Source organism: Bombus terrestris, chromosome 10, assembly GCF_910591885.1.
Source record: "Bombus terrestris chromosome 10, iyBomTerr1.2, whole genome shotgun sequence".
NCBI classification, from domain to species: domain Eukaryota; kingdom Metazoa; phylum Arthropoda; class Insecta; order Hymenoptera; family Apidae; genus Bombus; species Bombus terrestris.
This window is the reverse complement of record NC_063278.1, coordinates 10,247,257-10,261,787: the sequence shown is the minus strand read 5'-3', so window position 1 is coordinate 10,261,787 and position 14,531 is coordinate 10,247,257. Positions and strand designations below refer to the sequence as shown.

The window sequence follows — 14,531 nt, the reverse complement described above, 5'->3', positions numbered from 1 at the left end:
GATATAACGCAGTAACGAGATGAATTAAATCACTTTGGTTCCGTATCTTTTGGAACTTTAAAATTGCCTTGAAATTTCAATACGCCTCTGTTCTGTCCGCTCCTCCATGGAGTTCTAAATTTCCCCGATCCTTGTTAATTAGATATCACTGACTCATCACGAAGTCACGGGTTTATTTTAAATTTCAATGCGCGTTACGAGCTCTAGCCCGGCCGGACTCGTTAAAAATGACCGGCCAACAGCCAGCTTGTATCATCGGTAACGAAGTAACGAACAGAGGAACAAGCGGCTTTAATGATGGATAATGGAGTTGTTGGAGAAACAATGAAACAATCATGATCTCGTTCCTTCCATTAAATAGAATTAATGAAATAATTTCTCTCTTAAATAAGACATACCGATATTTACCTTATTTTCTCGGACAAACATTAACAGCCCCATGGCGTTTAATTATTAAAATAATTGTCGTGGAATAATGTTCATTTTCATTCTCACTTTAACGAGCTTGTTTTCTTTTTTTATTATGTATGTCTATATATTAAAAATATATATTATGAGCAATGTGTCGTCGAAATTTTCTACCATCAGATTATTTCACGCCAGAATTCCAAAAAGGTACGGCCATTGTCTTGCCAGATAAAGTTAGTCAAAAGTTCACGTTATAACGGGTGTCTCAAAGCGTCCGTGTGATTTACGTATAAGGTACTTGGGGTAAGAATGGGTGATTCAAGGGTGGAAGTATACAGGGAACCGCTGCAGGCGGACGGAAGACAGATCAGAAAAGTTTTGCGAGCCAATCACCGACTCCGGATATCGGGTTCGCCGATAAAAATGACAAAGTCTTAAAAGTTTCTCCTTGCTGTCGCGTCTGGCCGAGATTCCTTTCGAATTCGTCGTCGACCGTGCGTCTTTCGATCGCGAATATTCGATGGATCGTAGAAAAGGAAACGTTTTCAAGCTATGCATACTTTGTACTAACCCTCTGTTCGAAGGATCGAAGAATTAGCAATTTTTAAAAGTTTCTTCTATGTATAATATTGAAATCAGGACTCAAGTCTTATTACTAATATATTTGCCAATTTTCTTTTTCAAATATGGGATATTCTTAAACACGCAGATTCTTCTTCTCTTTTTTTAAGTAGTAGTTTATATCTCTTCGAATAGGGGAAAGGATAAACTGTAGCTGCACGACAGATTATTGCGATTGACAATGTAGTCAACTTACCTCGAACGCCATTGTCCAAAGCTCAAATCTTCAAGCTCGATCCTATAATTTTATTGAAATCGTATTTTTGAAAGAAACCATCTAGGAGAAAATGATTAACAACGCCAATTTTCTAACCGTCTCATTTATTTGGTAACTCATAGATATACACGTTAACGTTCTCTTAAACCTAGAGAGAAATGAAAACGCAGGAGGACCGTGTGTCCCGTTTCACTCCTATCGATGGTTTTGGGAGGGCGATGAAGAAAAGAAAAAGAAGGACAATCAAAAAACGAAGAACGAGCCTAGCGACTGGCTTCGTCCAAAAATCATTAGAAAAATACACAGTTTACGCGCAAATCCTTTCAAACTGAATTAATTCTCGTCGATGTTGCGAACTTATTTCTCGCGTTTAATGACGTTTACCTCGTTCCCTAGGCGGGTGTACGTGTTTCTCTGTTTGTGTGTGTATACGTGCCGGTGTGTGTATGTGTAAATACGTTCTCGCGTTCCTTTCGCAGGATTCTCTCTGTCGACGAAATCGTTCGATTAATTCGCCCGACATGTTCGCTCATTTACAGGTTTTTCTACTTTCGTTAATTTCCACGCGGGGGGGAGGTAGCCCGTTTCGAACCAACGAGACGGCCTCGTTTCTCATTACGCTCAAAATCTGACAGACGAATCCTAGTACCAGGATCGCGTTTCAAGCCGATTTTCGCATTTAACAGCGATAAACGCGGCAAACTTGAGCCTCGTTCTTTATTTCGATTTATTTATAATTTCGCTCGGACCCACGACGAAACCACCAGCGATCTCTTTATCTTCGTTTCTCGATGTGTCATAGGCGACCGTCGTCCCCTGGTGATTCACTATGACACGCTTGTGAAATTGAGTTCCTCGTCGCGTTCCAGCCAATTTCAATAGTTGCTACGAAATTGTGGTAAAAATTGGGTCGAATCGTTGATCGTACGGGTAATGCGGTTGATCCGGGTCAGTCTGTCGGATCCTCGTGTTCCTGCCGATCGTTTTAACGCGTTAAATGCTGTCCATGACCAACCACTTTGACAAGCGCCGGTACTTATTAAGCCCGCGAACGATCGTTTCACCTCGCGACTATTATCGACAATAAGCGTGGATTCGCGTGTATTCACAAATCGTCGCGATTTCTCTTTAACACCGAACCTCAGGACCAACGATCCACGTTAGATCACGAGCGATCATGTCGAGGTTAATCGCGTCGTTTCGTGACCGTACGTATCATTCACACGAAAAATCTACAACACACAATCGACTCACGAGAGTTTCGTATTACGCTAAACAACCCTTCAACCTTCTTATAAGATCGAAGAAACGCGGACACTTTGTGCTATCTGCCCATCGTCGATGTCACGATTCTTCGTCTGATCGCTGTATCTATATACAAACGCGAGAACAGATTGCCAAGCGACAAGAAACCAATCTTCCTCTTTTAAATAGATGTGCTCTGACTCGTTTCACCGCGAAAGGAACGACAATGGCATACGACGAAACGGACACAATCAATGGTACGTGGCTTCGTTGATATGTTCTACTTAACGTCGAAATTCTTATTATCGCACGGCCTCCTTCGACCAACCTTTTCTCCTCGACAATCGTCGCCGATTATATCTCTCCTCTATAGAACGGATGAAAAGGAATGCTCGACTCTTACACGGATAACACTCATATCTCTCTCGGCATCGATAATTCGCAGCAGTACTCGTAATGCGAATAACTCCGCCGTTTCACCGTCGATTCACGCCCACCCCGTGGGATAACTCGGTCTTTCGATGGCAATTCGTCCCCTGTCTGGACGATCTTCAACCTTTGTTCTCAGACGTTTGGTTGTTCAAAGTCACGGGTTTGTTGTTGGGTTCCCGCGGTACCCGCGGATCGTACGACGGATATTGAAACTAGGGCATTAGATGAGTTACACGACGGTTTATTTACAGTTCGAGAGTTCCCTCTCTGATGGGAAACTTCGATGTTGCAAGCTGAAGGATGGCTTAAGTTTACGAAGAGAGAGGATCGAAATAATTCGAAGCAAACAGAGGTGAGATGGAAGCGACGAATGGAAGCGAGGGCTTTCGTTTATCCGTCAGTTATCTCCGCGAGGAACTAGGCGAGATCGACAGGAGTCGCGGCTAACCAGTACACACATCGACGTTTCTTGGCATCTTACATTTACTCGCGTTAAGAATACGAATCGTACAAAACAACTATTAACGCGCGTCCGTTGCTCTATCGACCCTGTTGATCCACGTTTCGCCTCTCCGCCTTTACAAAATTTTCCACTATACAGGAAACATGCCATTTTCTTTCAACCGCGAACAGAGCGTAGCCGAATTTTCATAGGCGATAAATTCTTCGAAGGAACTCCAAGACACGAGTAGTACCAGTCGATGGCGAATAACTCGCGCCTGTTCTCGCGTAACGAAATCCACATAAATATCGAAGAGCGGGATGAAAAGGAGACGCCTGCCGTCGGAAAGTTTCGCCATCAGCCGGTACTCCGACGGAGATCAACGTCCACGAACTCTTTAAAGTCGCTTTCGTTCGACGTTACGAAACTTTTAGCCACGATACGACAACTTTACTTGGTCGTCGGTTCTTCCAAACCTTCCTCCGTCTTTTCCATTTTCTTCCCTCTTTATTTATACCCAGGAGGAAGGAAGTTGTTCGTCTGTCGCGGCGGCGTGGAGGAGAGGTCGAAGCCCCAGGGTCAGTCGATCCTCCGTGGTAGAGCGAACGGGCGGCGGTTGGACAGTAATTGATTAGCTTTCTCCGAAATCGAACGTTCGATCAGAGACTTCTTTCACCTTCTCTTAAATACACCCACTCGTTCTCTTATTCTCTCTCTCTCTCTCTCTCTTTTTCTCTTTCTCTCGTTTTCTTTCGTTCGTTATATAGCGGTTTTTTTCATTTTGTTCTTTAGTTTAGGTAGATAGGTTTAATCGGTTACTTAGGCGCGTTGATTAGTTACGACTCCCAGCAGCGGACCTTCCTCCGCTTCCTTCTAACCTACTTGTTGCGTGTTCGGATAACTTTCCGGCAAAATCGCGCGTTGGATGGCTTCGAGTTAACGATCAACCCGCTACTCTTCTCTCCATCGTCGTTACCCGGTTTATATTATACTTTCTTTCTGTCTTTCGCGACGAAGAGTGTCTGCACAGCTCGCTCGTACACCGTCGTACGATCGTCTTCGTTTCAATGGAAATAAGGAAGAGCGTAGTTGTCCTACAATAGGGATATCGCGACTTCCGGATGAAAACTGTGTGTTGTGTCTCTTCCTCTGGTCCGTCGAATAATTTTTTCTTCGTCGTTCCTGCCTGCCACCCTCCTCTTTTCCTCTCTCCTCCTCTTTTTCTCTTCCTCCTTGTGTTTCTGAGCAATTCGAAGAGCTCAGTGAAGGAAGACGCTGGTGACGGACCTGGTGGTGTGGGGCGGCAGGTCGGGGGCCTCCGTGGGGGCCCCCTCGTACCCCTATGCGCTCAGGCCAAGCCGGTGGATCTTCGCCGAGAGAAAGTTGTGGAGGACGAACACGATCGGCTTGGGACAGCTCTCGAGGTCCAGCTCCTGGAATTTTGGCAATCGACCATCCTTAAATAAATTGCGATAACTGTACGTTTTATTACGATTACTACACATTTACCAAGTAATATCAAGTACAGTATCAATTAACAAAACGAATGAAAAGTAAGAGCAGCTCTAAATTGTCTCTCCTAGATGAGCATCTAGTTCAACTAAACCAATAATTCATCGTTTTCTTTTTATTTTATAAATTGATATCTCAGTCAAAACCTGATTCTAGGGATTTGTAATAGAATTTTTCACCAAAAAAACGACGTTCTTTTCGTTTCTTTCGATCCATTCGACAAAAATTACATCATCTACTTTTTCACGATCGATATAGACAATGAAACGTTTATTTAGTCTCGCGACCTTCCACGTCAAATTGAAAATAGAACCAATCGACGGGTTATTGTTTCTTCCGGGTGCGGGAGGAGATCGCGGCCGGTCGGTCGCTTAATAAAAAATTCCAAGGAGAAACGATCCGGAGGATTCTCCATTTGCGGTTTCGCTTCAGAGGCAGCTCGAGAGCGGAATAATTTTTCCATCGTGACGTCTGTCGCGGGAAATTCTACCTCGATGCTTTTTCTCACCCTCCGCCCCCCTGGCCCACGCCCAACCCCCGTGACACCCATCCTCCTGGCTTCCAGAAGGCCGGAGCGTTATGAATGGCCATTGAACAGCGGGAGAGAACCGGACGACGGTGTTTGGGAAAGATGTAAAATACGTATTCTACGGTATCGTGCTCCGGCATCAAGGGCTCTTTCAAAGTGACGAGCACAATGGGATTACTCGGTGCACAGTCCTCTTTTTCACGATATCTCCGCCTCTCGTCCAAGATAATAATCTCGATAGTCTAGGTGGAGTCAATTAAAATTCTCAATACCATGGCCGACGGCAGAAAGGAAGCCTTCTTTTTCTCGTTGCACAATGAAATTCTTCCTCCCGATCGCGAGACGAAACGCGTCGCGTTATTATCGAACACGTCAGCTCCAGATAGATATATTTCCCGTTAATTCTCTTTTGTTCGCGGAAGCTCGTAAAAAAATCGTGGTAACATTAAAACACGAATAATAGTCGTTTAGAATGAGATTGCAGGAAGAGTACAAGGGAGAAATATGATAAGTTACGTTTCTTAGCTTTTTAGATGGGGACGATTCAAAAATTCAATACTTCGTCATCTTGTAACGTCGTGTGCTGCGCTGTTGCTCGAGTTCGTTCGAAGCGGCGCTCGGTGGAAAAACGGAAGAAGTGGAAAATTACCACAAGATCGTCTATGCCAGATTATTTCTACAGACTTTCAAAGATTTATCGGCTATTTTTTAACCTCACAGATTCTTCCCCTTTCCGACAAGATTCTATTAAAATCTTTCTTTTATTCCTCGAGTAACTTCGATAACGATAAAGTCCCCAGAAATGGACTTCGCTCTACGATTTTTACATGGAATGTTATTTTTAAGCGAATGTCAGAGTGATATCGGATTTTTAAGGAACTTGATAGAGCAGAAATTTTAGAGCGCTTAATAAAGGCTATTAATAAGCAAATTTTCTGTCGGACGTCACTCACAATCTCGCCATCCTCGCCGCCAAAGTCGAGCCACAGTAGACGCGCCCCGTCGTCCGCGGACATCCTCAGTTTATCAAAGGATCTTCGCCAGAGAGGAGTCGGAGATGAACTTGGACTCACCCCGTTACCTCCTACGCCTCTGGTTCCAGCTGCGAACAACGCGAAACCATCTTCGTGGTTCACGACCAGCTGACAGGCCTTTCCTTGCCACGTGCACCCTTTGAACAAACAAAAAGCGAGATTGATAATTAGAATTTTATCTAGCGCCAGTGCACGTTAAAGACGAAAAATGTAGAATCGCAAGGCGTTTCCCAAAATTTGACAGGAAGAAATATTAGCGTAATTAATTTTTCCAATTAATAACGAGATTAGTAGTGCACCACGGCATCAAATTTTGAAATTTTTGCTGGATAGTGGATGCATGAAACGAGAATACGAAAGCACGGTGGTCGGGCGGATTGCGAGCGAAATAAGAATTCTTTGATAAAGTCGAGCTAAATTACATAGCACCAGTCGCGATTGTGGGAGAACAATCCTGCAATAAAACCATGTCACCGACTATAGTGAAAGTCACCTGAATCGCGTCGATGGCAAACAATGAAGTGCTTTAATAAAACCGAGCTAAATTAAACAATAGCGAATCGATCGCAAAATAAAAAATAATCCGATGAAATCGAGCTAGACCAAACAACATCAATCAGTCGTAAACCGTAAAGAAAGAAAAAGAGGAAATTGTTCGATGAAAATGAAACGTGAAACAAAAGGATGGAAACGCGATTTCTAACAATTTCAATTCGTTGTTTTAAAAATTACAATATATACATTATTTTGTTATTCCCAATTACAAGATAAACAATCAATATTTTTAACGCTTCTCTAGTCTGCAAATTTCGTCAGTAGATCACGATGTATGGAAGAGACGTATCTCTGACAGTGACTTTTATTTCACTTGAGTAACGAACAAAAGATTACTTACGAACTGTATATTCACGTAACGAGTGGGCGGCCGCGTGGCAACCCTGAACGATCGCCCTGGCCCAGGCAGCTAAATCCCTTCGTGTCTCGGCTCGCAGATGATGCGTCACGACGCCGTCGATCGTGCCCACTCGCACCGCGAACGTGGCCGCGTGCTGCGTCGCACCGCTACTGCTACTTCCTGCCTCGTTCTGTCTCGCTGGTGACGACACCAATCTGCAAGCATAAAATTCGAAATTCGAAAATGAAATCTCAAATTTCTTCTTCTCGCTTCTTCTCTCCGCAGAATAAGATACGCCCTTTGTTACGTTCGGTGACTCTTTACGTTCGAGGCGGTCACCAGGTGTGCACATAGAATTAAGCGGGCCGCAATAATCTTAAGGAATTGTCATAAAACGAGGCTTTTTGATTTACCGTTAAGTCCGTCAATTGGCATAAAACATCTTCGAGTCAAGAGGTTCCTTATGATTATTGCTCCATCAGATAGAAATTGGGGAAACGTGGGTTTTTCCATGTTTCCCAGAATTCCACCCGCAAGCGACCAGTGGTGATCACCACCGAACAAGAGTTTTCCTTTGTAACAGCATCGTCACCGGATTTCACTGGATCTACGACTACAGATCAATCAATATATCTGCACTGATTCATCGACTTTAGAACAGTCAACATCTCTTTACCGGGTTTTCACCTTTCAATCATTCACCTACTTAACTTATACCTTACGCACTAGCGTAAATATCTTTTCTACAGAGTTGTTGTTGGAAATATATATGTAGTATCGTAAATATAACTATGATTTATTTACAATGAATCGATTGTACAGATGTTAATTAAACAGAAAACAATGGTTGTTTAACACGAACTAATCACAATAACGTACTATAATTTAGACAACTCAATAGTTAATTTGCAACTCTCGTCACCACAGATCCAACGCTCTCTCTCTATCTCTCTTAACATCTCAATATCTCTCTCAACACTATCTCGACAACGCAACTCACACCCTCTGGCTTCTCCACTGACACTGACTGTTTTAGCATCTCTTTGTTTTTTCGTAGGCCCATCACGCACATGTTCCGCAACCGCTCGTGGCCAGGGTCACATAGGCTTTTTCTACGAAACTATTCAATTGAAGGATCGACGACACATTGATGGGCCCAACAGCGCTCCGGCTCTCGCGACATTGTTTATGGTTTACCCGATATCTCTTAGGCCTTTTGTCCACGATACTACATATACTATCTTTGAACCGTTAATCAAGTGTTATACTAATTAAACCACCTCTATTATCCTAATTGAAATAGGGGGTCGATCAATTCGTAGCGTCGATTGTCTGATCGTAACGGGAATTTACGACTCCCGTTGACGCTCTTCCTCGTGATCGCGTCTCTCCGCATCTGGTCGAAAAAACACCCTTCTTCTTTTCATTTCGCTCGTTCCCTTTCTTTTATTATTGTATTATTAGGTTCTTTATTTAGGGAAACAGATGGTAATCGAGAACACCGGTAAGGGGATAAAGAGGAAATTTCATCGGTATCGTTGCGAATTTAGAAGCACTCCCGGTTGTCGAGATCGAACAGCACAGGGTTGAATTCAACGTAAGCGAAATTTTTTTACGAACACGCGAATTCAGTGCGGCGTGAACTACCTTGCAGGGTAAATTACCTCGTGCGACCCACCCTCCGTCGTAAAAATCGCTCGCGGCTTTATTGCGCGTGGCACGGAGCCGACTGACACCGGAGAGGCTCTCTTCAAACTCCCCACGCTCTGCAATCTGTCCGCTGACGAATGGTTCTGACGTACGCGGAGCTCGCGTTCGTTAGATTTATAGATTTTTCGGGAGGACGTTGGTAAAAAATATGCCGGCCAAAATGGCTATGCGGCGAGAAGAGGTGGAAAAAGGGCGATTCGCATAATGGGATAGTTTTGGAGAAATGGACACCACGGAGGATTGCGTGTCATCGATGTCGTCGAGATGCAGAAAATTTCACACCGCAAGGGACGATCGTTTTATTGTAAAATTTGAATGCGACTTTAAATGCGAATTTTGGAATACCTCATCTGGTATTCTACATTTCATCGGATAATGTCAATCATGTTCATAAAACAGAGAAATTATTCCGTAAAATAAAGGAATTTTCAAGTATCATAGTCAACTATGAGGTGGTTGTTGGTGAAGGTGCCCATAAGAAATACTCTTGATGTTCAACAAAAAAGTTTATTAAGCTATTAACAACCAGCAGTCAACAATTTACGATTGTGGCGGCACTCGCCAACAAATACCGCCACTCGACACTAATTATTAAGTCATCCCATAAGTTCGTACCGACTTTTGTGTATACATTTCATGTGTCGATTTATAAACATACGGCGATAAGGGACCAATGCACTTGAAAAATGGGAAGAAGATGTACAACGGGAGGGGGATTACATTTTTTCATGAAACTGAAAGGTATGTAAACAATCTTAACATATATAACCGCTCGAAAAACGGAATGAACTTATGGGATGACCTAATAGTAACGGACACGGTAGCGCAGTTGTTAGCGCCTTAGGTTTCGAACGTTCGGGACACGGATTCGATTCCCGGCGCCGGTAGTCCTATTTTTCTTCCATGCATCAAAAATAGAAGAATAATAGCAGTATCCCAGCAGCGACATCTACAGCCGGCAACTACAATCATTACGGACACATATGCCACCTCACGATCAATAATTAACGATTAACGATTAACAACAATTAACGATTAACGATTAAGTATCAAGAGTCAATAATCTCGTATCTCTAATTGTGTTTGCTTCGCTATGACGCTTAACCTTTCGCACTTTGCAGCTCGGGGCAGAAAGAATCTTTGGTTCGAAATCAAACGGATTCTTTTCTTCGTTGCCTCTCGATATCCTCACTACGCACGCGTTTATTAGATGTCCGCGACAGTTGCCGCGTATGCATTCTTCCGAATATTCGGCGAAAGAACCGTGGGGTATCGATGGTACATTAGGCATGTCGGCCTTACGCATTAAAGGTATAGCGCTTTGTGCCGCGAAATCGTTGGAAAGTTCCGTGGCCCAGAGCCGCCACAACTATATTATAGTCATAATTTAAACAACTCCACTCTATATTTAAAAATTTCTAATTTTCCGAAAACTACATCTTTCGGTAATTCGAGTTTCGTTTTAATTTCACCAACACCATATACGGTATGTATACAGAAATAGATCCTCAAAACTGTGTTTACTTACGACTCGACGAAGATACAATCGACGATTCGATAATAAGAATAATAATAAATTAATTATTCATTAACGGGTGGACACCTTTTTTACAATAATATGATAAAATAATAGGGGCACAGTAAAAGAAACATTCAGATCATTGTACATACTGCGTAAATTTTCGCAAAATTTTACCTGAACGACAGTAAAATATGACAATCAATGTACAATATGCAATATCAGTGTCGCACAAAGACGGAAAAATTTTGTATCAGTTCATCAATATAATTTTCTTATACTTTGACTTCTACTTCGTGAAAGAAGGCAAATTAGTCGGTGTATTTGTTAGCAGTGTTACAGATTCTACCGATGACGTTACTATTACCGAGTCTTGACTTGAGAAGGAATATTAACCCTTTGCATACTGAATTTTATTTCAATTTCGTTAGCAGCAGTTTCCAACGCTTTTAAGTGTTTTATTTGAAATTTACTTTAACCAAGAAATAAGACAATTTAAATAAATAAAGGAAAAAAGAAATTCACTTAAATACCAGTTTTATCCACACTATCGTTGTATTTTGTAATTTTTAAGTGTATGATGTATCTTGAAACAATTTCCAGGATGCAATCCTGGTTTTCTTTCGCACGTTTCACAAAAAAAAAAAAGAATGGGACTGGAAGAATGTCGAGTGGGACACGACAAAGGAACTCCTGAGATAAAAACTGATGTCGAGGCACAGTCGACATAGGAGTGCAAAGGGTTAAAGTTAATTTGCCTGTCGCTAGACCAGAACAGTTAATTCTGTTGTTTAAAATATCGTGTAATAATTACGCTTTACCTTCAAACATCTCTAATTCCGCAAAAAAGCAGCACGATAACTTTCCTAAATACTTTCCGATAATCTTCTTCAACGAACATCCAACTTCTTTCCAATTCTTTTATCCACAGAACTAAAACTGGATCTCGAAACCTTCACGATCTACTTGTTACGTAACGCTATCGGATTCACCAGTGCGGAAAGGATGGGTTATTCGCGTTCACCCGTTATACAGAGTAGCGGTGCGCACGTCGAATAACGTATGAGTTCCTCCGGGTGTAATCCAGGGTCGGGCGTTCCTCCCGGATCGCGTTCGACGGGTTTTCCCTGGCCCCGGAAACGTTTCCCACTTCTGATAGTCAATGCCTCTGAAAGGGGAAAGTTTCCGCGAGATTCGGAATCACGCGAGACGCGGCAGAACGCATTACGCTGCGTCGCGTGCATCGCGGATGGCTGCGACGAATCGTGAATAACAAACGACGATTCGGCTCGTGATCTCGCGTTTCAATCGACATCGATCGTCCCCGGCTCCGGTAACTACGATCAGCGCGATAATGGAGGGTAGAGGGTGGTTTTTGGCTGGATGGAAACTGTGATTTCAGTTGTCGGTTCGCTTGATTTTTCAGGAATGCATAATAACCGGTATTAATTACAATAAATGAATAATTCTTCCTGTGACAGTGAACATCGCGAGATCCATATGTTGGTTGCTATCACGCGCATTTATAATTGGGTTCTTTGTACGATAAGCGGAAATACGTTTGACATTAACATTAGAACTACCACACCAGTCAAATTGACTGGTTTTACAATTTTATTTTAAAATTCCTACTTCATGTTATATTTCTTTCCATACTGATGTAATGACTTTCGCAATGATAACTAAAAGAATAATATAATGAATTTTATTTTGTTTTCTATGTATTTAAACTCAGAATAATTTTGTATCAAAGCTATTTATATCAACACCAGTCAAAATGACTGGTATTTGTCGAAGTGTAAAAGGGTCTTGCAATTTGTTTATCGAACCCCAATTAACCAGTTTCTTCGTTTTGTACAACTTCCCACACGTTTTTCAAATTTTTACTACGTATCATTGAATATGATGATATCAGATATCAGGAAAATTCCGGATCGATCACTAAATCGCTAAATGCCAACACTAGAGGTACCACGACAGTCAAAATGACTGGTTCTACAATTTTATAAATGTGTCAAGCTTCGTTTAGGGATCATGGTCCCAGATGGATTAATAATACCAAAAATGTAACATGGAATTCCTTCTATAAGAAAGTAATAAATTAATAAATATAAAAATATTCTATTATTACGTATTTTTTAAAGACCAGTCATTTTGATTGGTTTTGGTAGAAATAACTTCGTGTTAACTATCGGTAGTTCTAGTGTTAATCGATCGGCTCAATGATCAAAGCGAAGTTGATGTGGGAAGAAAGCAGTACCGCGTAAATATTGTTGTTAAATCGCGTCAAAGACTGTAAAGTATGCTTTGCACTTCATTCTGCCAGAGATCACGATATCTCCAAATATAAATATCATACAATTTTCGTTTTCAACGAAGGCAAAAGAACGTATTAAAAGATATCAAAGAATCCAGGAATAAACGAATTATCACGTCGAAGAGATGGGGGAAATGAATTAATTCCGACTTAACTTATGAAACAACAACCTTCGCAATCTCGTTCGTCGACGATTATTACAGCTAAAAATCGACTGAATACCGCCGGAGCGCACTCCAGTAGAGAGCTTCGAGGTGGTCATTGAAATAATTAAGCAGTCAGTCGAACAAACAGCGAAACGAAAGCAAACTGGAATAAAAAGAAGACGAGGGGAAAGCGCGAAGAAGAAGAACCAAACGATTGCTCTTCAGCTACGATAATCGAGTGTCAACGAAGAAACAGAAGCAGCAGAAATAGGACAGAGGAATAGCCGGGCGTAACGCAAAGCTAAGAAGTCCAAGGAGAAATATAGAACAGGTACCGGCGGGGGTGGGTAGAAAAGAAAAGAAGAAAATAGGGTGGTGAGGGGTGACGGGGATAAACGGAAAAGCAACGGATGGTAAATAAAGGCGTTAAACGAGAATGGATGTTCGTCCGAGGCCTGTAATCCCGGCCAAAAGGGACGAAGCAGAAGCCGTTTGCAACTTGGAAGGGGTAAACTTTCTTCTCTACCCTTGTGAAGACGAGGAGGAAGAAGTGTTTCGGTCGTAGCCGAATCACTTCCGGTTTGTCTCGCAGTAAAACTTCCTTAAGTCGGTCATTTCGTACCTCCGTGGGCCCGATACGGACCTCCTCGACCGGAAATAGCTTTTCGGTGCTCCACTTTCCACCCCCACCACCCCCTTTCTCTCACCTCTTTCTCAACCAACCCTCTCTTCTCCCTTTCTCCTATCGCTTCCGCCGGTTTTCTTCGTTTTTTGGCCAAAGACGGTTGAAAGTGGACACGAGACAGCATCGACCACCGCTCAACGTCCGGAAAACTTTCGGAAAAGTCGGGTCTCGCCTTCTTCGCGGTGAAATAAACGGATCGATGATCGGGTTACGGAGATTAGGTCCGCCCGGGGATAATACCACGTTAAGTTTCACGGTTTTTGAAGTTGAAGAACACGATTAAGCTTATTGTGTCATCAGAAACGAGTGTGTTGAGATCATAAAAAGCTAACCATTTTCTAATTGTTTAAGAAAAATGGAACGCATGCATGGGACATTCGAATTCAAGTTATCTTTGTCAAACGAAATACTATATTTTACTGTTCGAACCGTATTGGCGTCTTTTAAAACAAATTTAATGCTATGATTACGTATATAGCACAGTCTTGAACAGACGAAAATTTTCAAAAGTCGAACGTACACCGAGCAATGTTTATTCGTGACACAGATATACGAGTATGCCAGTATCTTTTGACATCTTGAAGGATATACTTTATACGTACAAGCTTTACAATGGAAGATACAAGCGTGAAATTCGACAAGAGACAAGTAATACGGTGTGATTCAAATGAAAGAAGGATACGAATTTTTGAAAATCATATTGCAGCGAAAATTCGGACAAACCGAAAGCAGGATCAGCTATCGTTGGGATTCTCCGATTGGTTGATGCGTTTAAGCCGAATTAAAATTTGATGCGGCAATGGGCTCAGCCCAGCAGAT

The 14,531-nt window shown here is 42.2% G+C and overlaps 1 protein-coding gene across 2 annotated transcripts in view; it reads right to left on the bottom strand.

Annotated features, from left to right (window-relative positions):
* Positions 1-1,333: 1,333 nt before the first annotated feature.
* Positions 1,334-14,531, bottom strand: part of LOC100643455 (beta-1-syntrophin) — a 348,794-nt gene continuing 335,596 nt past the window's right edge. For both annotated transcript variants that reach the window (XM_003398124.4, XM_012312423.3), the window contains exons 6-8: positions 7,336-7,550; positions 6,360-6,577; positions 1,334-4,798 (exon numbers count right to left, since the gene is read on the bottom strand). In XM_003398124.4, coding sequence (XP_003398172.1) covers positions 4,706-4,798; positions 6,360-6,577; positions 7,336-7,550 — 526 coding nt within the window. In that variant the 3' untranslated portion in view covers positions 1,334-4,705. The remainder of the gene's footprint in view (positions 4,799-6,359; positions 6,578-7,335; positions 7,551-14,531) is intronic.